Below are 24,954 nucleotides of genomic sequence, written 5' to 3' on the forward strand. Positions count from 1 at the left end.
AAGGTTAGAATGTTTTGTATAACGGAAGTGTACCGCCTGTTCGCTTGTGACGCAATATGCTGAAAATTATATGTACACTGTATTAGCTGTATTAGACACTCTTGACATGTAGACACTAGTCGGGTCAGGAGTGTCCACTCTTTTTGGCCAAAAAGATGGAATAAACCTCCCATACCAGAGTTTTTTGTCCAACAACGTCATTAACAGATATCCTGCCTTAAATCTGCTACTTCATTCTCTCTCTGCTGGTTCTCTGCTCTCCGCTATCTTCTCCCTCTGTTCTTCCTCTGATGTTCTCTCAACGCTCTCTCCCGCTGTAATACTAGGGATGCTGTGTGCCATTACTTATATAGCCATGGGGCGGGGCCACCTGGTGATGTCATCTGGAGGCCTCACCCCCTTGTGACATCACCGCCCGGGCATTATGGGGTGGTACCAGGAGGCGAGACCTCCGGATGACGTCATTGTGTGGCCCCGCCCCATGGCTATGGCCCTAGCATTACAGCAGGAGAGAGTGTTGAGAGAACAGGAGGAAGAATAGAGGGAGAAGGCAGCGGAGAGAAGAGACCCAGCAGAGGCAGAAGACAGTGGTGAGAGGAGAACCGGCAGAGGGAGAAGACAGCGGAGAGAGAAGACCCAGCAGAGGGAGAAGACAGTGGAGAGAGAAGACCCAGCAGAGGGAGAATACAGCGGCGAGAGGAGAACCAGCAGAGGGAGAAGACAGCGGAGAGAGAAGACCCAGCAGAGGCAGAAGACAACAGAGAGAGAAGAACTGGCAGAGGGAGAAGACAGCTGAGAGAGGAGAACCAGCAGCGGAAGAAGACAGCGGAGCAAGGAGAACCGGCAGCAGAATAAGACATCAGTGGAGGGAGATGAACCGGAGGAGGAAGACATCGCCGAAGGGATAAGGAAATTGGAAGGAGATGCCGGAGCTGCTTCAATAAATTACTTTGTCAAAAATCTGAGTACTCTTTTTTAATTTTGACTCTTTTTTTTGGGGGGTGAATGGGTAGGGGTACAATGTTCCCCCAAACTCATTCACATAGGGTGGGGGCCGGGATCTGGGGCCCCCTTGTTAAAGGGGCTTCCAGATTTCGATAAGCCCCCCGCCCGCAGACCCCGAGAACTACCAGCCAGGGTTGTCGGGAAGAGGCCCTTGTCCCCATAAACATGGGAACAAGGTGCTTTAGGGTGGAGGAGTGCAGGCTCTCACCCCCCCATGTTGAGGGCACGTGGCTGGCAAGGTCCAGGGGGGGTGCTTGCCACCCCCCCTCCCCTTTTTATGACCTGCCGGGCTGCATGCTCAGATAAGAGTCTGGTATGGATTTTAGAGGGTACGCCAGAAACTTTTTTTTTTTTTTTCATTTTGGCGAGGGTTCCCCTTCAAGGTCCTCAGTGCACAAGCCAAACCGCAAGTTGGATCATCATGATCCGAATTCTGGTGCGACTTCTATTCAAATGAATGGGCTCCCATAGGGAACCATTGATTCTAACATATCAAAAAAATACATGACGAGGCTTAAGCAGCTTTTACCATTGCCAGACATTTTTACAGCTCTAACGCCGGTCCTCAAAACGCGCTGGCCCTGGGGTTTTTTTTGCAGCCTGAAAACGCCTATGCCACTTTCAGCTCCTAAAAGTCTGTATGTGCATGAGGCCATAGAATAACATTTAAGCTGCAAAAAAGTCTGATGCTGCTAAAATCAGCTGTAGAAACGCCCTGTGTGCATGAGGCCTTGTGTGAAGGGGTGTAAATGTAAATATGTTGCTCCAATTGGAGATTTTATATTTAGGCCTTCAGAACATTTGAAAAGTGTTGCTTTCTAAACAAAAGGTTGATTTTTGGGGCTCTGAATCTTTGAAATTTCACAGTAAAATCAGTTTCTGACTCACTTTGAAGTATTACAAAAAATGTCAGTTTGTTTCCACAGTAAAGTCATACTGTATTGTAAATGTTAAAGAGGGTGATGTATGTGTGACAACTCCGTGTAATCATTATTACATTATGTTATATTTAGTTTTTCTGTGAATATTCTACCAAAAAAACTTGTCTGATAGCAAGACCACTGATTTGCAACTGTCTGATGGCTTGACTCCAGTGTAAAATCTTCCGAAGCTGACTAGATTTCCACAGTGATTGCCCTCAAAAACCAGCCAAACCACAGTATGTGTTCTAAATAATGTAAGGCTTCCAACTGAGAACTATGTTATAATAACAAACATGCACTGTGTAGAGCACTGTGTTCTCTATAGAGTTTGTACAACACTCTGCTGCGTCACCGCACGACCTTCACCTCGGCGACAGCGAAGACATTTTCTAGAAGCCGCCAAGCCGGTACGAAGCTACGTCATTGTGCGCCAGGACGTTCAGGGGGCGTGGTGCCAGTGACGCGCCAGAGGTGATAAAAGCTCGAGTCGTTCCATCTGACGCAATCACTTTGACATAGTCGTGTTGAAGGGCATTTGTAGCACGGTAATAGTACAACAATGCCTAGAGGAAGCCGGAGCCGTACCTCCCGGATGGCCCCGCCAGCCAGGTATGTGTTGTAGTATGCTTCTTTTCCTAGAACACTTTGTTCCTAGGTCAGTGATGAGAATAAGCCGGTGTGTGTATATGAAGTCACGTGTGACAGAAAACATGGCTCCTTCACTAGGACTTGTGTGTGCCAGTGTATTCCTCTGTGTGTGGGCATGGAGGATGAGAGGGCAGAGCCAGTCTTCCCCACATGCTCTCACCGTCTGTAGACACTTGTCAGTTGCTGGAATTGTCCATTGGGTTTTAGCATTATCGAATGCCTGATCTACTCTTCTTAATAGTGGAACTAAACCTTTATAGTAAGTAATAAAAATAAGCAGAAAAGACCTGCTATGCTCTTCTGCAATAAAACAAATGTATCTGCTGGTTTGCAGTTTCCTTTAGAACGTTCACACTGAGCTGTGTATGCACAAATCCACATTTGTTCTCAGCATGGCGCCAGTGTTCTATCAGAATTCCGCTACCCATCAGAAAATGTAACGGATGTGACATTCCGACCAAAAATTCTTACTGCGCATGCGTTCCAATATGACTGCTATGCGTTCCAATAGGTTTCCTAATGAGAGAACACGAAGGCAGCAGCGCACATCTTGTTACACCCAGCCAAGTCTTGTATTCCACACTTATTTTAGCAGTGTACTCGCCTTATAGCAGGGTGGATTTGATTTAACCGCTTGCCGACCAGCCGCCGTCACACTGTGGCAAGGTGGCTTGTTCCCGCTAATCGCCGTAGGTGTACGTCGGCTCGTGGGCGCGCACTCACTTTGGCCAGCAGGGGAGCCAATCAACGGGTGCGGCAAACTCGATGTCTACCGGCCACCCGCGATAGTTTCCCGCAGTGGTAGAACGGGGATCTGCCTGTATAAATAGATCTCCATTCGACAGGGGAGATAACACAGATCCGTTTTTCTTCTAAGCAGGAAGACGGATCTGTGTGTTTACCCAGTCATACTGTCCCCCATACAATTAGAACTTTCACCATTCACTTTAATAGGACAGCTGGTGATGCAGCAGTGACACAACAAGGTGAGGGACTTGGCAGCAGCAGGTGAGTAGATGCCCGCCAACAGGCGCTGCCATGATGGATTTGAAATGACAGGTGCTCTTTAAAGCGGAGTTCTGCATGCAAAAAAAAAAAAAAAAAATTAAAAGTCAGCAGCTGCATATTGCAGCTGTTGACTTTTAAAATATTGACACCTGTCGAGTGCGCCCGCGATGTCCTCACCCGAAGCCGACCGTCGGCACTGGGTGGAGGTACCGGCATCTTAAGTAAAGGAATCAGGAAGTGAAGCCTTGCGGCTTCACAGCCTGTTTCCCTATTACGCATACGCAAGTTGCTCTGCGCGTTCTGACTGGTCCCTGCTGTGTTCTGGGACCTGTGTGTCTCCCAGAAGACAGCGCGGGGGGCGAAGGAGGGGCCGGACTTGGCAGTATCCGCAGCGATATTTCGCCTTAAGTGGGAGCAAATGCCTGTATTAGACAGGTATCTTCCCCCCCCTTAAAGGTGCCTAATGTGACACCGGGGGAGGGGGGGGGGGACTGGATAAGCGGAAGTTTCATTTCTGGGTGGAACTCCGCTTTAAATGTAAGGACTTATTCTCACTGGTAGTTAGGATCTTTAATATTTGCAAACAAAATTAAGGTTTCCTATTTAGAATAATAAGCTGTCAGGTTAGTAAAATCGCAATATCAGAACCGATTCAATCATACAGTTTGTAGTGTACATAGATTTTCAAAACAATGGGATAAAAGAATATTCCTGAACTTTGCTTTATCTCATGGTTACTGTGAAATTGTGTGAATGCATAAATGCGGTGCATGTTATCTCAGCTTGCAGTGCTTGAATTCATTGAATGAGTTTACCAAAAATGTAAATATTGTAGAATATACAGCTTCATGCTACATAGCTAAGCGGCATTTCATGCCGAATAAACTAAATTAATTATGTCTCTTAAATAGAAAACTTTCTTTAGATAGATTTTTACTCCAAAAGTATTTAATTAAAATAAAGTAAATAAAAAAAAATCCAATTTTTTTTTTAAATGATTTTTATCCACCCTTATTTATATACTGAAATACAGTACTTTTAAAAGTGTCTGTGACACTTTTGATTATGAACTTGAAAAGCAGCGACAAGCCTGCAGTGATAAAAACAACAAACATGTTATACTTACCTGCTCTGTGCAGTGGTTTTGCACAGAGCAGCCCAGATCCTCCTCCTTTCGGGTGCCTCTTCTGTGCTCCTAGCTCCTCCCTCCTGTTTAGTGCCCCTAAAGCAAGTGGCTTGCTATGGGGGAAGCCAAGCCACAGATCCCTGTGTCTATTCAGACACAGAGCCGCAACCTGGCCCCATCCCCTTTCTCTCCTCCTTGGCTGACTGACTATGATTGACAGCAGCATGAGCCAATTGCGCCGTGTGCTGTCTCAGCCAATAAGGAGGGGAATCCCGGGCAGCCGAGACACTCCTGCAACATCGCTGGATCTAGATGGAGCTTAGGTAAGTATTAGGGGGGCTCAGGGGGCTGCTGCACACAATAGGCTTTTTATCTTAATGCATAGAATGCATTAAGATAGAAAGCCTTCTGACTTTACAATCAGTTGAAGTTCTACTTGAACCACTTGAAGACCATTTGCTGGCACTTTTGTTTGCAAGTTTAACCGCTTCAGCCCCGGAAGATTTCCCCTTCCTGACCAGAGCACTTTCGGCACTGCATCGCTTTAACTGACAATTGCACGGCCGTGCGACGTTACACCAAAACAAAATTGACGTCCTTTCTTTTTCCCCACAAATAGAGCTTTCTTTTGGTGATATTTGATCACCTCTGCGGTTTTTATTTTTTGCGATATAGACAATAAAAGCGACAATTTTAAAAAAAGCAATATGTTTTACTTTTTGCTATAATATTCCCCAAAAATATATAAAAAAACAATTTTTTCCTCAGTTTAGGCCGATATTTATTCTTCTATGTATTTTTGGTAAAAAAATTGCAATAAGCGTATATTGATTGGTTTGCGCAATAGTTATAGCGTCTGCAAAATGGGGGATAGTTTTATGGCATTTTCATTATTAATTTTTTTTTATTAGTAATGGCGGCGATCTGCGATTTTTATCGTGACTGCGACATTATGGCGGACACCCTTTTTCAACCACATTGCTCCATATTGACTAAGGATGATGGTACCTACTACTTGTACATTACTCTGACAACTTTGATAGGGTGGCATACTTTTGACAATTATGGCGGACACATCGGACACTTTTGACACTATTTTGGGACCATTGTCATTTATACAGTGATCAGTGCTAGAAAAATTTCACTGATTACTGTGTAAATGACACTGGCAGGGAAGGGGGTTAAACACTAGGGGGCGATCAAGGGGTTAAGTGTGTCCTAAGGAGTGATTCTAACACTGGGGGGATGGGCTACCACTGACATGACAGCGATCACTGCACCCAATGACTATATATAGTCGATTGTTGCAAAGTTTTGTGTCACATGGTACTTGTGCAGTAGCTTTGCAAACACAATTTTTTAGCAAAAAGTATGCTTTAATGAATTAACAAAAACAATACAATATACCCCAATGTTTTTGTAAAATACAAAAGATGATGTTACGCCGAGTAAATAGATACCTAACATGTCACACTTCAAAATTGCGCACACTCATGGAATGGAAAACAAACTATGGTACCTAAAAATCTCCATAGGTGACACTTTAAGCACCTTTACAGGTTACCTGTTTAGAGTTACAGAGGAGGTCTAGCGCTAGAATTATTGCTCTCGCGCGAATGTTTGTGGTGGTACTTCATGTGTGGTGCAATACCATTTATTTATGCCTATGCGACTTGCGTATGCGTTCCCTTCTGTGCACATTCACGGAGGGATGGTAGCACATTAAATTTTTTTTTCTTTATTTTACTTTTGTTTTGGTTTTTTACTCTGTCCCACTGTCCCTTTATTTTTTTTTTTTTTATCACTTTTATTCCTATTACAAGGAATGTGAATATCCCTTATGATAGAAATCAGAATGTGACAGGTCCTCTTTATGGAGAGATCTGGGGTCAGAGAGACCCCAAATCTCTCCTTTACCTTCAACCACTTGCCCACTGGGCACTTATACCCCCTTCCTAACAAGGCCGATTTTCAGCTTTAAGTGCTGTCACCTTTGAATGACACTTGTCCGGTTAATGCAATACAGTACTCATATGAAATTTTTGTCCTTTTTTTTTCCCACAAGTAGAGCTTTCTTTTGGTGGTATTTAATCACCACCGTTTTTTTATTTATTTTTTTGCGCTATAAATCAAAAAAGACCATAAATTTTGTAACAAAAGAAAAAGAGAATTTTTCTTTGTTTCTGTTATAAAATTTTGCAAATTAGTTATTTGTCTTCATAAATTTTGGCCAAAATTTATACTGCTACATATCTTTAGTAAAAGTAACCAAAATCGGTGTATATTTGGTTTGTGTGAAAGTTAGAGAATCTACAAACTATGGTGCTCATCTCTGAAAACTGATCACACCTGATATACTGGTGGCCTATCATTTCTTGAGACGCTAACAAGCCAGGAAAGTACAAATACCCCCCAAATGACCCCTTTTTGGAAAGTAGACATTCCAAGGTATTTAGTAAGAGGCATTGTGAGTTTTTTCATTTTCTAAATTTGTTTCGCACAATTCTTTGCAAAATTAAGATTTTTTATTTTATTTTTTTCACCACAAAATTGCCGCATTAACAAGTTATTTCTTTCACATGGCATATTCATACTGGCAACTGCACCCCGAAACACATTCTGCTACTCCTCCTGAGTATGGCGACACCACATATGTTGGACTTTCGCCACCTGGCCACATACAGAGGCCCAACATGCAAAGAGCACCGTCAGGCGTTCTAAAAGAAAAAATGACTCATCTAAATTACTAACAGCCTATCACACTTTTGAAGGCCCTGGAGCACCAGGATAATGGAAACGCCCACAATATGACCCCATTTTGGAAAGCAATCACCCCATTGTATATTCTATGAGGCATAATAAGTCTTTTGAACATGTCATTTTCTTCTACAGGTTTTTGGAAAATGTGGAAAGAAAATGAAAACTAATTTTTCTACGCATTTTTTTTTTACACATTTTTATGGCACTGACAGGCGCTGATGAGGATCCACTGATAGGGTGGCACTGATGAGCACTTACTGATGTGGCACTGCTGGGGCATAGATGTGACAAGGATGGGGCACCGATGTGGCACTGCTGGGCACTTGGAATTAAAAAAACAAAACACAAGCAGCCTCACACTTCAGCTTCTCACTCCTCTCCTCATGCGATCGGTGTGAGGAGAGAACCGGACATAACGTTGGATTGTTGACAATGATCGCTCTGTCATTGGACAGAGCGATCACGTGGTAAAAGGGAAGCTGGGAATGGCCCTTTACCCCGATCCATGACGGTCCGGGTCCAGAGAACCCAGCCATCACGGACACTGCCGGATACACGCCCCAGGGGGCACTTGAGAAGCTCGTTCATGGGAGGTTGTCATTGTATGCCCTCCTAGAATTAGCCGGCCGTGCTGTAGCCGTCATTCGGCTATGGCCCAGTCGGCAAGTGGTTAAAAGCAAAAGATCTTTTGCTTTAAAAAAAGAAAAATAGCCTGGGCCAGAAGTGACGTCGCTCTGGTTCTTCCAGGCCATCAAACAGGATCAACTAGTTGATTGCCTCTGGGACTAGCCGGCTGCACTATGAGATTGTTTCTCGGGCAAACCAGCGGAAATGTTAAGCCTGAGAAACACAGGCTGTAGGTGTGTGGCACGTCCTCTCCTGTTGCCCTGGAAAGCGTTCTATCAGCTCATGAATAAGCCAGCTGTAAAAAACAATACCGGGGTCATGGCTGGTATCTTCAGCCATAATCCCAGTAAATCACTTCAAAGCCACAACGTGTATATATATATATATATATATATATATATATATATATATATATATATAGTGTGTGTGTGTATTGCTGACTTGAGGTGGAAATGGCGAACGGGCAATTTTTTTTTTTGCAGAGGAGACATGCGCTGTCTCTTCTGCAATAAAAATGCCCCTACCTGCCTGCTCACTGACTTTTTTGGTGCTCTAATCTATGCTAGGCTGGTCTCTGAGTGCCAGGATGACTAGCCTCTGCGCATGCACAGGAATGAAGTCAGTCCCTGCTGGCCAATAAAGAGACCCAAAGACCAGAAGATGCCGTGGAGGGACCATTGGACAGGTAAGTGTTCACCCTTTAGTTCTGCATTAAAGCAGTTCTACAGCAAGGACATTTTTTACCTTAATGCTTTTCCTGCATTAGGGTAAAAAATGGCCCAGTTGCAGTATCGCCCTCACTTAATCCAGCTTATTGTGCCCATCTGTAGCAGCCCTCTCCTCTCTCCATGCATTCACAGGACAGAGGCAGGAGCCATTAAAGAGGCTGTTTTAGATCTAAATTGCTGGGGTTTAAGGCTATCTGCAGCTTTGTTAGAGAGAGATTCCCCCTCAAGTTCCGTTCTGGGGTTACCAGATAGGAAGTGATCCCTCCTGCCGAGTGCCCCCACAGTAAGTATCTTGCTATGGGGGCACCCAAGCAAGCCGCCGCTGGTCTGTGTCCATTCAGACATGGAGCCGTGGCTCGGCCCCACCCCATTTCTCTTCTCATTAGCTCTCTGACTTTGACAGCAGCAGGAGCCAATAGCCAAAGCTTCAGCTTGTATAAGAGCAGTCTGGACAGCACGCTTTTATAAAACTTTCAGCAATCTTTCAACAAGCTTCAAGCAGCTTTCTCCCTTTATAGCACCCTTCAGCTCCTGTTTGGAAATGTTATACACGGATCCTAATGCGAGTGCTGTTTGTCACTTTAAACAAGCTGCTAGCAGGCTTGCTGCTAGCAGGCTTAAAAGAAGCTTCAGGTGGTGCTGAAGCCTGCTAGCAGTTTTTTTAAGTGGCAGTCAGCATTCTTATTGGGATCGGTTTTCAGCATTTATAAACTGGAGCTGAATGGTACTTTAAAAGTTTCAACAAAGCTTGCTTAAAGCTCTGCAAATGCTTTGTCAAGGCTTGCTGTTTGCGCTGCTCTTATCAAGATGAAGTCTGTGTGAAACAGGCCCAAATGTACTGTTTGCTCAGGTACTAATGGTGTTTACCTAGCATATATAAAAGTATTGCATACACCTAGGTAAGTGTGATTTTTATTAAAAAAAAAAAAAAAAATACTTCTCTAATTTCAAATCTTCACTAGATAAATTACAGGGTTACTGTGACTAGCACAGACAATTCTAATAAAAATGTAATTCTCATGTGTGATCCTGTGCTATCTAGATGGATGGAGCTGTATGATGAAATGTAGTTGCAATAGAAAGTAATTTTGATTCACCTAAGCAGAGTTGGTCAAACCCGTAGTTCAATTACTTTGACTAAAGCATTATTAATACCCATAAAAGTAATTTTGAGCACTTTTTTCATGCACATTTGTATAATATTAGTAAGCTTTAATTTTCTGTAAAGATAATGTATTACTGACATAGTTTTTTCAGTCCTGTATGACTTTTATTAAATAAGCAAAGCTGCTTACATTTCATTTTGCCATGTGACTGTGACGCTTCAATTGATGGCTCATGAACTGTGACATACAATTATATGTAAAGTTCATTACTTTTGACAAGTCTGGTTTTGCTTTGCAGCCGAGCGCCGGTAATGAGGTCAGCACCACGTCCAGCGGCACACCCACCTGCTACTGCGGCCCCATCCGCCCTTGGACCTGTAGCAGCCCCTAGACAACCTGGTCTCATGGCACAAATGGCTACTACAGCTGCTGGAGTTGCAGTTGGTTCTGCAGTGGGTCACACTCTAGGACATGCGATTACTGGTGGATTTGGTGGTGGCAGTAATTCAGAACCTGCAAGGGCAGATGTTACCTACCAGGTAAAGGCTGTGATTTTGTTTTTTAATATTCAAATATAAGACTTTTTTTTCTTTCTTTTCCTTTGTTGGGAAGAGTTTCTGTAATTTCACATGAGACCTCTGGACGATGGGTGAGGACGGGAAGTAAAGGGTCTTTATCACAGTATAGACAAAGTAATAACTTGGCAGAGAACCTAAAAACTCCATAAAACATTTGACTGAGGTTGGGCTTTAACCCTTTCGCTGCCAGGTCCGTACGCACCTGACAGCAGGGGGTTTCACACACAATTTGGTGGCTGCAGCCAAGCAGACTCTTGCCTGTCAGGTGGATGCATTTGGGTGGCTGTGCTGCCGCCTGATTGCCTCCACATACTCTCAGTACTGGTGGACCCCCCGGAGGGAGAAGATCGGTCAGCGTCTCAGTGTCCCTGACTAACGTAGCTGGACTTTTTGTCCCCTATGTGACCAAAAAAAGTGAAAGGGGTTGTAAAGATTCTGATGTTTGTTATTTTTATGTAAAATAAAAAATGCCTCTTACCTGCTCTGTGCAAGGTTTTTGCACAGAGCAGCCTTGATCCTACTCTTCTGGAGTGCTGCTTTCCCTGGGGGCACCCGTGCAGGCGAACTCCTGGGTCCTGCTGCTGCGTCCTTTGATACAGACAGCAGGACTCGGCCCCGCTCTCGTGTTGCTGGATTTGATTGACAGCAGCGAAAGCAAATGGCTCCTGCTGCTATAGATTCGTCTAATGAAATGAGAGCCAGTGGCTGGAGCTGCCGGGCTCCTGCACTGGAATGAATGGGCTCAGGTAAGAAAAAGGAGGGGTCGGGGGGGGGGGGTGTTGCAGCAAAGGAGGTTTTTCACCTTAATGCGTAGAATGACTTTTGAAACTTTACAATCCCTTTTAAGTAAGAATACGAAAACGATGCTGAAGCCCCTCCCCACATATACCAAAGGGTTAATATATAAGGTTTGGGTTAAATGACAGGTTACAGTGTAACTAAGGGCAAAACTTTTATTTTTCATTTTGGATAGAGTAAGGGAGGGCTATAAGCCCTGCCAGGTTTTTTATTTGCCATCTGTGTCCCCATTGGGTAGATTTACCTTCACTTCCTGTCCTATAGCCAAAACAGAAAATCCCTCAAAAGTTAGGGAATCCCCAGGTCACCAGAACTAGTGTCATTGAAAGATTTTCCCTCTATTACTTTTCTGGGGACAACCGAAATTTTTTTTTTTTTTACTTTCATTGATGGTAAACAGAACAAATAGAGGGTGAATCTCCCTATTAGGGGCACAGACAGCGATAAAAAAAACTTTCAGGTGTTCTAATCCATCTGTACTCCAAAACAAAAAAAAGCTTTCTCTTTAGTTACACTTTAAGTTATCGGCCCAGCTGAGGTGTAAGGTTAGGGATCAGTGGCCAGAAACCACAAAGTATGCAAATTTAGTTAAATTAAAGCTGTAGTAAACCTTTGAATAAAAAAAAAAATGATCCTGCAAGGTAATATAATGTGCTAGTATGCATCGCATACAAGCACATTATGAAGGACTTACCTAGAAGCAAAGCACTCTATCAGTGCGCTGTCACCATTTTCATCTTCAGTGGAAGCACAGCTGCTGCATCTGTACCCTGTTACCTCTAAGACTGAGAACAGAGTGATCAGTTCTTGGTCTTCATTGAGCAGAGTGTGGTGTCTGTCAGTCACCAGCTCTGTGCTTTGCCCCTCCTGCACTCATTGAAGCGCCGGGCTGTGGGTGGAGGGCGGGAGCAGTTGGCTCACTGAGATGAGAGGCTGAGCCAGCTGCCGGTCAGGCATTTGGGTGAATCCTGACATTTAACCACTTAAGGACCGCCTAACGCCGATTTACGTCGGCAAGGCGGCACGGGCAGGCAAAATCACGTACATGTACGTGATTTGCCTTCCGCGGGTGGGGGGTCCGATCGGACCCCCCCCCCGGTGCCCGAGGCGGTCCCGTTTTGTCCCACGGCGATCGGAGGTGAGGGGGAGGCCATCCGTTCGTGGCCCCCCCCTCGCGATCGCCGCCGGCCAATCAGATTACTTCCTTTGCTGCTGTATGCTAAACAGCAGCAAAGGAAATGATGTCATCTCTCCTCTGCTCGGTATTCCGTTGCAGCGCCGAGGAGAGAAGACATCAATGTAAGTGCACCAACACTACACAACACAGTAGAACATGCCAGGCACACAAAACACCCCGATCCCCCCCCCGATCGCCCCCCGATCCCCCCCCAATCACCCCCCCCCCCCCCCGTCACAAACTGACACCGGCAGTTTTTTTTTTTTTTTTTTTTTCTGATTACTGCATTGGTGTCAGTTTGTGACAGTTACAGTGTTGGGACAGTTAGTATTACCCCCCTTTAGGTCTAGGATACCCCCCTAACCCCCCCTAATAAAGTTTTAACCCCTTGATCACCCCCTGTCACCAGTGTCACTAAGCGATCATTTTTCTGATCGCTGTATTAGTGTCGCTGGTGACGCTAGTTAGTGAGGTAAATATTTAGGTTCGCCGTCAGCGTTTTATAGCGACAGGGACCCCCATAAACTATCTAATAAATGTTTTAACCCCTTGATTGCCCCCTAGTTAACCCTTTCACCACTGATCACCGTATAACTGTTACGGGTGACGCTGGTTAGTTTGTTTATTTTTTATAGTGTCAGGGCACCCGCCGTTTATTACCGAATAAAGGTTTAGCCCCCTGATCGCCCGGCGGTGATATGCGTCGCCCCAGGCAGCGTCAGATTAGCGCCAGTACCGCTAACACCCACGCACGCAGCATACGCCTCCCTTAGTGGTATAGTATCTGTACAGATCAATATCTGATCCGATCAGATCTATACTAGCGTCCCCAGCAGTTTAGGGTTCCCAAAAACGCAGTGTTAGCGGGATCAGCCCAGATACCTGCTAGCACCTGCGTTTTGTCCCTCCGCCCGGCCCACCCAAGTGCAGTATCGATTGATCACTGTCACTTACAAAACACTAAACGCATAACTGCAGCGTTCGCAGAGTCAGGCCTGATCCCTGCGATCGCTAACATTTTTTTTGATAGCATTTTGGTGAGCTGGCAAGCACCAGCCCCAGGCAGCGTCAGGTTAGCGCCAGTACCACTGACACCCACGCACGTACCATACACCTCCCTTAGTGGTATAGTATCTGATCGGATCAATATCTGATCCGATCAGATCTATACTAGCGTCCCCAGCAGTTTAGGGTTCCCAAAAACGCAGTGTTAGCGAGATCAGCCCAGATACCTGCTAGCACCTGCGTTGTGCCCCTCCGCCCGGCCCAGCCCAGCCCACCCAAGTGCAGTATCGATTGATCACTGTCACTTACAAGGCACTAAACGCATAACTGCAGCGTTCGCAGAGTCAGGCCTGATCCCTGCGATCGCTAACAGTTTTTTGGTAGTATTTTGGTGAACTGGCAAGCACCATCCCCAGGCAGCGTCAGGTTAGCGCCAGTACCACTAACACCCACGCACGCAGCATACACCTCCCTTAGTGGTATAGTATCTGAACAGATCAATATCTGATCCGATCAGATCTATACTAGCGTCCCCAGCAGTTTAGGGTTCCCAAAAACGCAGTGTTAGCGGGATTAGCCCAGATATTTGCTAGCACCTGCGTTTTGCCCTCCGCCCAGCCCAGCCCACCCAAGTGCAGTATCGATCGATCACTGTCACTTACAAAACACTAAACGCATAACTGCAGCGTTTGCAGAGTCAGGCCTGATCCCTGCGATCGCTAACAGTTTTTTTGGAAGCTTTTTATTGAATTGGCAAGCGCCAGCGGCCTAGTACACCCCGGTCGTAGTCAAACCAGCACTGCAGTAACACTTGGTGACGTGGCGAGTCCCATAAGTGCAGCTCAAGCTGGTGAGGTGGCAAGCACAAGTAGTGTCCCGCTGCCACCAAAAAGACAAACACAGGCCCGTCATGCCCATAGTGCCCTTCCTGCTGCATTCGCCAATCCTAATTGGGAACACACCGCTTCTGCAGCGCCCGTACTTCCCCCATTCACATCCCCAACCAAATGCAGTCAGCTGCATGAGAGGCATTTTTATGTGCTCCCGAGTAAGGATGAGCTCCGGCGTGTTCGCATGCTGCACGTGCCGATCCCGCCAGGAAGTCGGCACGGCGCAGCGCTAATCACAGGCAGTGAGACATTTCCCGATGTGTGGCTGCAGAGCTCGGGAAATGTCTCACTGCCTGTGATTAGCGCTGCGCCGTGCCGACTTCCTGGCGGGATCGGCACGTGCAGCATGCGAACACGCCGGAGCTCATCCTTACTCCCGAGTACCCCTACCCAACGAACCCCCCCAAAAAAGATGTGTCTGCAGCAAGTGCGGATATAGGCGTGACACCCACTATTATTGTCCCTCCTGTCCTGACAATCCTGGTCTTTGCATTGGTGAATGTTTTGAACGCTACCATGCACTAGTTGAGTATTAGCGTAGGGTACAGCACTGCACAGACTAGGCACACTTTCACAGGGTCTCCCAAGATGCCATCGCATTTTGAGAGACCCGAACCTGGAACCGGTTACAGTTATAAAAGTTAGTTACAAAAAAAGTGTAAAAAAAAAAAAATATAAAATAAAAAAAAATAGTTGTCGTTTTATTGTTCTCTCTCTCTATTCTCTCTCTCTATTGTTCTGCTCTTTTTTTACTGTATTCTATTCTGCAGTGTTTTATTGTTATTGTTATTGTTATTATGTTTTATCATGTTTGTTTTTCAGGTATGTAATTATTTATACTTTACTGTTTACTGTGCTTTATTGTTAACCATTTTTTTGTCTTCAGGTACGCCATTCACGACTTTGAGTGGTTATACCAGAATGATGCCTGCAGGTTTAGGTATCATCTTGGTATCATTCTTTTCAGCCAGCGGTCGGCTTTCATGTAAAAGCAATCCTAGCGGCTAATTAGCCTCTAGACTGCCTTTACAAGCCGTGGGAGGGAATGCCCCCCCCCCCCCCCCCCCCCACCGTCTTCCGTGTTTTTCTCTGGCTCTCCTGTCTCAACAGGGAACCTGAGAATGCAGCTGGTGATTCAGCCAGCTGACCATAGAGCTGATCAGAGACAAGAGTGGCTCCAAACATCTCTATGGCCTAAGAAACCGGAAGCTACGAGCATTTTATGACTTAGATTTCGCCGGATGTAAATAGCGCCATTGAGAAATTGGGGAAGCATTTTATCACACCGATCTTGGTGTGGTCAGATGCTTTGAGGGCAGAGGAGAGATCTAGGGTCTAATAGACCCCAATTTTTTCAAAAAAGAGTACCTGTCACTACCTATTGCTATCATAGGGGATATTTACATTCCCCGAGATAACAATAAAAATGATTTAAAAAAAAAAAAAATGAAAGGAACAGTTTAAAAATAAGATAAAAAAGCAAAAAAATAATAAAGAAAAAAAAAAAAAAAAAAAGCACCCCTGTCGCCCCCTGCTCTTGCGCTAAGGCAAACGCAAGCGGCGGTCTGTCGTCAAACGTAAACAGCAATTGCACCATGCATGTGAGGTATCGCCGCGAAGGTCAGATCGAGGGCAGTAATTTTTGCAGTAGACCTCCTCTGCAAATCTAAAGTGGTAACCTGTAAAGGCTTTTAAAGGCTTTTAAAAATGTATTTATTTTGTTGCCACTGCACGTTTGTGCGCAATTGTAAAGCATGTCATGTTTGGTATCCATGTACTCGGCCTAAGATCATCTTTTTTATTTCATCAAACATTTGGGCAATATAGTGTGTTTTAGTGCATTAAAATTTAAAAAAGTGTGTTTTTTCCCCAAAAAATGCGTTTGAAAAATCGCTGCGCAAATACTGTGTGGAAAAAAAAAATGAAACACCCACCATTTTAATCTGTAGGGCATTTGCTTTAAAAAAATATATAAATGTTTGGGGGTTCAAAGTAATTTTCTTGCAAAAAAAAAAACTTTTTCATGTAAAAAATAAGTGTCAGAAAGGGCTTTGTCTTCAAGTGGTTAGAAGAGTGGGTAATGTGTGACATAAGCTTCTAAATGTTGTGCATAAAATGCCAGGACAGTTCAAAACCCCCCCAAATGACCCCATTTTGGAAAGTAGACACCCCAAGCTATTTGCTGAGAGGCATGTCGAGTCCATGGAATATTTTATATTGCGACACAAGTTGCGGGAAAGAGACAAATTTTTTTTTTTTTTTTTTTGCACAAAGTTGTCACTAAATGATATATTGCTCAAACATGCCATGGGAATATGTGAAATTACACCCCAAAATACATTCTGCTGCTTCTCCTGAGTACGGGGATACCACATGTGTGAGACTTTTTGGGAGCCTAGCCGCGTACGGGACCCCGAAAACCAAGCACCGCCTTCAGGCTTTCTAAGGGCGTGAATTTTTGATTTCACTCTTCACTGCCTATCACAGTTTCGGAGGCCATGGAATGCCCAGATGGCACAAACCCCCCCCCAAATGACCCCATTTTGGAAAGTAGACACCCCAAGCTATTTGCTGAGAGGTATAGTGAGTATTTTGCAGACCTCACTTTTTGTCACAAAGTTTTGAAATTTGAAAAAAGAAAAAAAAAAAAAGTTTTTTCTTGTCTTTCTTCATTTTCAAAAACAAATGAGAGCTGCAAAATACTCACCATGCCTCTCAGCAAATAGCTTGGGGTGTCTACTTTCCAAAATGGGGTCATTTGGGGGGGTTTTGTGCCACCTGGGCATTCCATGGCCTCCGAAACGGTGATAGGCAGTGAAGAGTAAAATCAAAAATTCACGCCCTTAGAAAGCCTGAAGGCAGTGATTGGTTTTCGGGGCCCCGTACGCGGCTAGGCTCCCAAAAAGTCCCACACATGTGGTATCCCCATACTCAGGAGAAGCAGCAGAATGTATTTTGGGGTGCAATTCCACATATGCCCATGGCCTGTGTGAGCAATATATCATTTAGTGACAACTTTGTGCAAAAAAAAAAAAAAAAAAGTGTCACTTTCCCGCAACTTGTGTCAAAATATAAAATATTCCATGGACTCAATATGCCTCTCAGCAAATAGCTTGGGGTGTCTACTTTCCAAAATGGGGTCATTTGGGGGGGGGTTGTGCCACCTGGGCATTCCATGGCCTCCGAAACTGTGATAGGCAGTGAAGAGTGAAATCAAAAAGTTACACCCTTAGAAATCCTGAAGGCGGTGATTGGTTTTCGGGGTCCCATACGCGGCTAGGCTCCCAAAAAGTCCCACACATGTGGTATCCCCATACTCAGGAGAAGCAGCAGAATGTATTTTGGGGTGCAATTCCACATAGGCCCATGGCCTGTGTGAGCAATATATCATTTAGTGACAACTTTTTGTAAATATTTTTTTTTTTTTTTGTCATTATTCAATCACTTGGAACAAAAAAAATAAATATTCAATGGGTTCAACATGCCTATCAGCAATTTCCTTGGGGTGTCTACTTTCCAAAATGGGGTCATTTGGGGGGGTTTTGTACTGCCCTGCCATTTTAGCACCTCAAGAAATGACATAGGCAGTCATAAACTAAAAGCTGTGTAAATTCCAGAAAATGTACCCTAGTTTGTAGACGCTATAACTTTTGCGCAAACCAATAAATATACGCTTATTGACATTTTTTTTACCAAAGACATGTGGCCGAATACATTTTGGCCTAAATGTATGACTAAAATTGAGTTTATTGGATTTTTTTTATAACAAAAAGTAGAAAATATCATTTTTTTTCAAAATTTTCGGTCTTTTTCCGTTTATAGCGCAAAAAATAAAAACTGCAGAGGTGATCAAATACCATCAAAAGAAAGCTGTATTTGTGGGAAGAAAAGGATGCAAATTTCGTTTGGGTACAGCATTGCATAACCGCGCAATTAGCAGTTAAAGCGACGCAGTGCCAAATTGGAAAAAGACCTCTGGTCCTTAGGCAGCATAATGGTCCGGGGCTCAAGTGGTTAAGCTGGGATCCCTCCAGAGCCTTGGCTGAGTGACCTCGGCCAAAAGCGAACTTTAGCTTGCTGTCGGCTGAATAAGGGTCACAGGAGTGCGGAACTAAGTGAATTCCTGTGACCTACAGAAGAAGTAAGAAGACCGAGAGCTATGGCTATACTACTATTATGCAGTAAGGGCTCATGTAGACAGGCATCGTTGTTGAACCCTGTCTTTTTGTATGCAAACACAGTGCCGCCCAAACACATGCATTTGAATGCTCCATAGGGTTCAGGCGTATTTGGTTAGCCAATAGAAAGCACCTTGGGGAGGAAATTAGGGGTGGAGTGCTGCTGTTTGAGCAGAAAACACATGTCAAAACGCTTGTAAAATGCTCAAGTCACGTGTTCTCATGCATTTCTATTGAAGTCTATGGGGTCAAAAACATTTGTAATCTGCCAAAAAGAAGCTTGTGTACTTTTTTTTTGAGCGACAGGTGTTTTGCTTCAGGTGACAGAACGTTCATATGTGAACAGGGACCATTGAAATGAATGGGATTTGGCTTGAGCATTTTAGCGTCACAAGCTTCAAGCAGAAAATCGCTCAGGTGTGAATGGGGTCTAACCCAAACTGAAACATTAAAGTAAATGGGAATTTGCAAACTTGAGTTTTATACTCACTCATGTTTAGGAAAACACCTGTGTTCACTACGGGGAATGCATTTATTTTGACTTTTAGGGCAGCTCTTCAATGGATGTCCTTCGATGGGCACAGTGGCAAATTTTGTCAATTGTGCCTCTTAAGTAAGTCTGAGCACAGTATGTGCTTTGTATATATTCCAACTATGAAATGTGTTTCTTTTTCATACATCAAAAAACAGGAGATGGTCAGAGACTGCAGACATGGTACAGGAGATGGTCAGAGACTGCAGACATGGTACAGGAGATGGTCAGAGACTGCAGACATGGTACAGGAGATGGTCAGAGACTGCAGACATGGTACAGGAGATGGTCAGACACTGCAGACATGGTACAGGAGATGGTCAGACACTGCAGACATGGTACAGGAGATGGTCAGACACTGCAGACGTGGTACAGGAGATGGTCAGACACTGCAGACGTGGTACAGGAGATGGTCAGACACTGCAGACGTGGTACAGGAGATGGTCAGACACTGCAGACGTGGTACAGGAGATGGTCAGACACTGCAGACGTGGTACAGGAGATGGTCAGACACTGCAGACGTGGTACAGGAGATGGTCAGACACTGCAGACATGGTACAGGAGATGGTCAGACACTGCAGACATGGTACAGGAGATGGTCAGACACTGCAGACATGGTACAGGAGATGGTCAGACACTGCAGACATGGTACAGGAGATGGTCAGACACTGCAGACATGGTACAGGAGATGGTCAGACACTGCAGACATGGTACAGGAGATGGTCAGAGACTGCAGACATGGTACAGGAGATGGTCAGAGACTGCAGACATGGTACAGGAGATGGTCAGAGACTGCAGACATGGTACAGGAGATGGTCAGAGACTGCAGACATGGTACAGGAGATGGTCAGAGACTGCAGACATGGTACAGGAGATGGTCAGAGACTGCAGACATTGTACAGGAGATGGTCAGAGACTGCAGACATGGTACAGGAGATGGTCAGAGACTGCAGACATGGTACAGGAGATGGTCAGAGACTGCAGACATGGTACAGGAGATGGTCAGAGACTGCAGACATGGTACAGGAGATGGTCAGAGACTGCAGACATGGTCAGAGACTGCAGACATGGTACAAGAGATCAATGCAGCCTGTGTCCCCATTGCAGCCAGTGAAGGGAGAGGAGAGCCGCCGCCACCTGTTTGACTACAGCGCTGGTAACATCACAGCTTTCATTTCAATAGCTTTGTGTTCCCCACTGCGCGCTGTCACATACAGCCCCTCCCCCTTGTCTGGGGAACTTTCATAGACAGATCACCCGTCCCAGGACTGGACGGGTGATCTGTCTATCAAAGTGCCCCAGACAAGGGGAGGGGCTGTATGTGACGGCGCGCAGCGGCGAACACACGGCTATTGAAATGAAAGCTGTGATGTTCCCGGCGCTGTAATCATACAGGCAGCGGCTCTCCTCTCTTATAAGATATAGGAAGCCCCCCTGATAGGCGGCACCAGGGGCGGGGGCGGAGCCCCATTTTCGGCACCAGTATTGGCAAGAATTCTCTTTTGGCTTTTGCCGAAAGGGCCATTTTCGGCCGATATGTTTCGGTGGCCAAAATTTTGGTGCATCCCTAGTACTAGGAGTCATTCAGCTCTGAAGAAGGTGAACCACATAATAGCCTGGGCAGAGGGACATGTGCTGATTCTATCGGCAGTCCATATCCCAGTAGTAGAGAACTGGATGGCAGATTATATCAGCCACCAGCAGATCTGCCCGGGGGAATGGTCCCTATACCCAGTGGTGTTCCAGGAAATTTGCCAGCATTGGGGATGGCCAGAGGTCGACCTATTGGCATCCAGGTTCAACAACAAGCTACAGCAGTTTGTGTCCCGAACAAGGGATCCTCTGGCAATCGGAGCAGATGCTCTGGTAGTTCCATGGAACCAGTACTCCCTGGTTTATGCTTTCCCCCCGATCCCTCTCCTTCCACATTTGTTGCGCAGGATTCGGAGAGAGGGGGTTCCAGTCATTCTGGTGGCACCAGCCTGGCCCAGAAGGCCTTGGTTCCCGGAGATTGTGAGATTGCCAATAGACAGGCCCTGGACGCTTCCACGCTGCCCCGATCTACTGTCTCAAGGTCTTATATTCCACCTCAGTTTACAGTCTCTAAATTTGACGGCATGGTTATTGAAGCCTGGATGTTGAAGGACCGCGGCATCTCGGGACCAGTGGTGTCTATCCTAGTGAATGCTAGAAAAGCTGTCACTAGGAAGAGCTATCATAAGGTCTGGAAGACTAATATTGCTTGGTATGAAACCATAAAATGGCATCCTTGGAAATGTGTGACCAGTTTTCAGTGACCAGTGTGAACCCTGTGACCAGTTCTCAGCCAACAGTGGGCTGAAATCGGCTGATGTCACTCAGCCCGTCCAGGCTCTGAAAAGATCCCGACCATATGGTTAGGATCCACCCAGATGTCTGACCGGCACCTGCTCAGCCTTTCAGCAAGCCGCTGAGAGCCTAGGCCGGTCGTTCCTGCCTCCTCTACAGCCCAGCGCTCCATTGAGTGCTGAGGGGAGGAACAGAGAGCTGGTGACTAACAGTCATGACTCTGCTCAGAACGGAGGGGAGAACTGAGCGATTGGTGTTTGATCGCTCAGTTCTCACTACAGAGCCGGAGAGAAACAGATGTAGCATCTGATCGATACTCCATCCAGCTAGGTGAATATACATATGTTTTTTTAAAGTCTATACTTTTCTTTTAACCACTTCAGCCCCGTAAGGTTTTACCCCCTTCCTGACCAGAGCACTTTTTACAATTCGGCACTGCGTCGCTTTAACTGCTAATTGCGCGGTCATGCAATGCTGTACCCAAACGAAATTTGCGTCCTTTTCTTCCCACAAATAGAGCTTTCTTTTGATGGTATTTGATCACCTCTGCCGTTTTTATTTTTTGCGCTATACACGGAAAAAGACCGAAAATTTTGAAAAAAAATGATATTTTCTACTTTTTGTTCTAAAAAAAAATCCAATAAACTCAATTTTAGTCATACATTTAGGCCAAAATGTATTCGGCCACATGTCTTTGGTAGAAAAAATGTCAATAAGTGTATATTTATTGGTTTGCGCAAAAGTTATAGCGCCTACAAACTAGGGTACATTTTCTGGAATTTACACAGCCTTTAATTTATGACTGCCTATGTCGTTTCTTGAGGTGCTAAAATGGCAGAGCAGTACAAAACCCCCACAAATGACCCCATTTTGGAAAGTAGACACCCCAAGGAATTTGCTGAGAGGCATGTTGAGCCCATTGAATATTCATTTTTTTTGTCCCAAGTGATTGAATAATGACAAAAAAAAAAAAAAAATTACAAAAAGTTGTCACTAAATGATATATTGCTCACACAGGCCATGGGCATATGTGGAATTGCACCCCAAAATACATTTAGCTGCTTCTCCTGAGTATGGGGATACCACATGTGTGGGACTTTTTGGGAGCCTAGCCGCGTACGGGGCCCCGAAAACCAATCACTGCCTTCAGGATTTCTAAGGGCGTACATTTTTGATTTTACTCCTCACTACCTATCACAGTTTCGGAGGCCATGGAATGCCCAGGTGGCACAACCCCCCCCCCCAAATGACCCCATTTTGGAAAGTAGACACCCCAAGCTATTTGCTGAGAGGCATGGTGAGTATTTTGCAGCTCTCATTTGTTTTTGAAAATAAAGACGAGAAAAAAAAAATTTTTTTTTCTTTTTTCAATTTTCAAAACTTTGTGACAAAAAGTGAGGTCTGCAAAATACTCACTATACCTCTCATCAAATAGCTTGGGGTGTCTACTTTCCAAAATGGGGTCATTTGGGGGGGGGTTTTGCCACCTGGGCATTCCATGGCCTCCGAAACTGTGATAGGCAGTGAAGAGTGAAATCAAAAATTTACGGCCTTAGAAAGCCTGAAGGCGGTGCTTGGTTTTCGGGGTCCCGTGCGCGGCTAGGCTCCCAAAAAGTCTCACACATGTGGTATCCCCGTACTCAGGAGAAGCAACAGAATGTATTTTGGGGTGTAATTTCACATATTCCCATGGCATGTTTGAGCAATATATCATTTAGTGACAACTTTGCGCAAAAAAAAATAAAAAAAATAAAAAATTGTCTCTTTCCCGCAACTTGTGTCACAATATAAAATATTCCATGGACTCGACATGCCTCTCAGCAAATAGCTTGGGGTGTCTACTTTCCAAAATGGGGTCATTTGGGGGGGTTTTGAACTGTCCTGGCATTTTATGCACAACATCTAGAAGCTTATGTCACACATCACCCACTCTTCTAACCACTTGAAGACAAAGCTCTTTCTGACACTTTTTGATTACATAAAAAAATATTTTTTTTTTGCAAGAAAATTACTTTGAACCCCCAAACATTATATATTTTTTTTAAAGCAAATGCCCTACAGATTAAAATGGTGGGTGTTTCATTTTTTTTTTTTCACACAGTATTTGCGCAGCGATTTTTCAAACGCATTTTTTGGGGAAAAAACACACTTTTTAAAATTTTAATGCACTAAAACACACTATATTGCCCAAATGTTTGATGAAATAAAAAAGATGATCTTAGGCCGAGTACATGGATACCAAACATGACATGCTTTAAAATTGCGCACAAACGTGCAGTGGCGACAAACTAAATACATTTTTAAAAGCCTTTACAGGTTACCACTTTAGATTTACAGAGGAGGTCTACTGCTAAAATTACTGCCCTCGATCTGACGTTCGCGGTGATACCTCACATGCATGGTGCAATTGCTGTTTACATTTGACGCCAGACCGACGCTTGCGTTCGCCTTAGCGCGAGAGCAGGGGGGACAGGGGTGCTTTTTTTTTTTTTTTTTTTTTTTCTTTATTATTATTATTTTTTTATCTTATTTTTAAACTGTTCCTTTCATTTTTTTTTCTTTTTTTTAAATCATTTTTATTGTTATCTCAGGGAATGTAAATATCCCCTATCATAGCAATAGGTAGTGACAGGTACTCTTTTTTGCAAAAATTGGGGTCTATTAGACCCTAGATTTCTCCTCTGCCCTCAAAGCATCTGACCACACCAAGATCGGTGTGATAAAATGCTTTCCCAATTTCCCAATGGCGCTGTTTACATCCGGCGAAATCGAAGTCATAAAATGCTCGTAGCTTCCGGTTTCTTAGGCCATAGAGATGTTTGGAGCCACTCTGGTCTCTGATCAGCTCTATGGTCAGCTGGCTGAATCACCGGCTGCATTCTCAGGTTCCCTGTTGAGACAGGAGAGCCAGAGAAAAACACGGAAGACGTTGGGGGGGGGGGCATTCCCTCCCACTGCTTGTAAAAGCAGTCTAGAGGCTAATTAGCTGCTAGGATTGCTTTTACATGAAAGCCGATCGCTGGCTGAAAAGAATGATACCAAGATGATACCTAAACCTGCAGGCATCATTCTGGTATAACCATTCAAAGTCGTGAATGGCGTACCTCAAGACAAAAAAATGGTTAACAATAAAGCACAGTAAACGGTAAGGTATAAAAAATTGCATACCTGAAAAACAAACATGATAAAACATAATAACAATAAAACATTGCAGAATAGAATACAGTAAAAAAGAGCAGAACAAGAGAGAGAGAATAGAGAGAACAATAAAACGACAACTATTTTTTTTTTATTTTATATTTTTGTATGTGTTTTTTTTTTTTTTACACTTTTTTTTGTAACTAACTTTTATAACTGTAACCGGTTCCAGGTTCGGGTCTCTCAAAATGCGATGGCATCTTGGGAGACCCTGTGAAAGTGTGCCTAGTCTGTGCAATGCTGTACCCTACGCTAATACTCAACTAATGAATGGTAGCGTTCAAAACATTCACCAATGCAAAGACCAGGATTGTCAGGACAGGAGGGACAATAATAGCG

The 24,954-nt window shown here is 44.5% G+C and overlaps 1 protein-coding gene across 1 annotated transcript in view; it reads left to right on the forward strand.

The window, feature by feature from the left end:
• Positions 1–2,377: 2,377 nt before the first annotated feature.
• Positions 2,378–24,954, forward strand: part of CHCHD2 (coiled-coil-helix-coiled-coil-helix domain containing 2) — a 43,194-nt gene continuing 20,617 nt past the window's right edge. The window contains exons 1-2 of the mRNA XM_073615098.1: positions 2,378–2,537; positions 10,230–10,470. Of these exons, the coding sequence (XP_073471199.1) occupies positions 2,488–2,537; positions 10,230–10,470 (291 nt within the window). The 5' untranslated portion in view covers positions 2,378–2,487. The remainder of the gene's footprint in view (positions 2,538–10,229; positions 10,471–24,954) is intronic.

Source organism: Aquarana catesbeiana, linkage group LG02, assembly GCF_042186555.1.
Source record: "Aquarana catesbeiana isolate 2022-GZ linkage group LG02, ASM4218655v1, whole genome shotgun sequence".
NCBI lineage: Eukaryota > Metazoa > Chordata > Amphibia > Anura > Ranidae > Aquarana > Aquarana catesbeiana.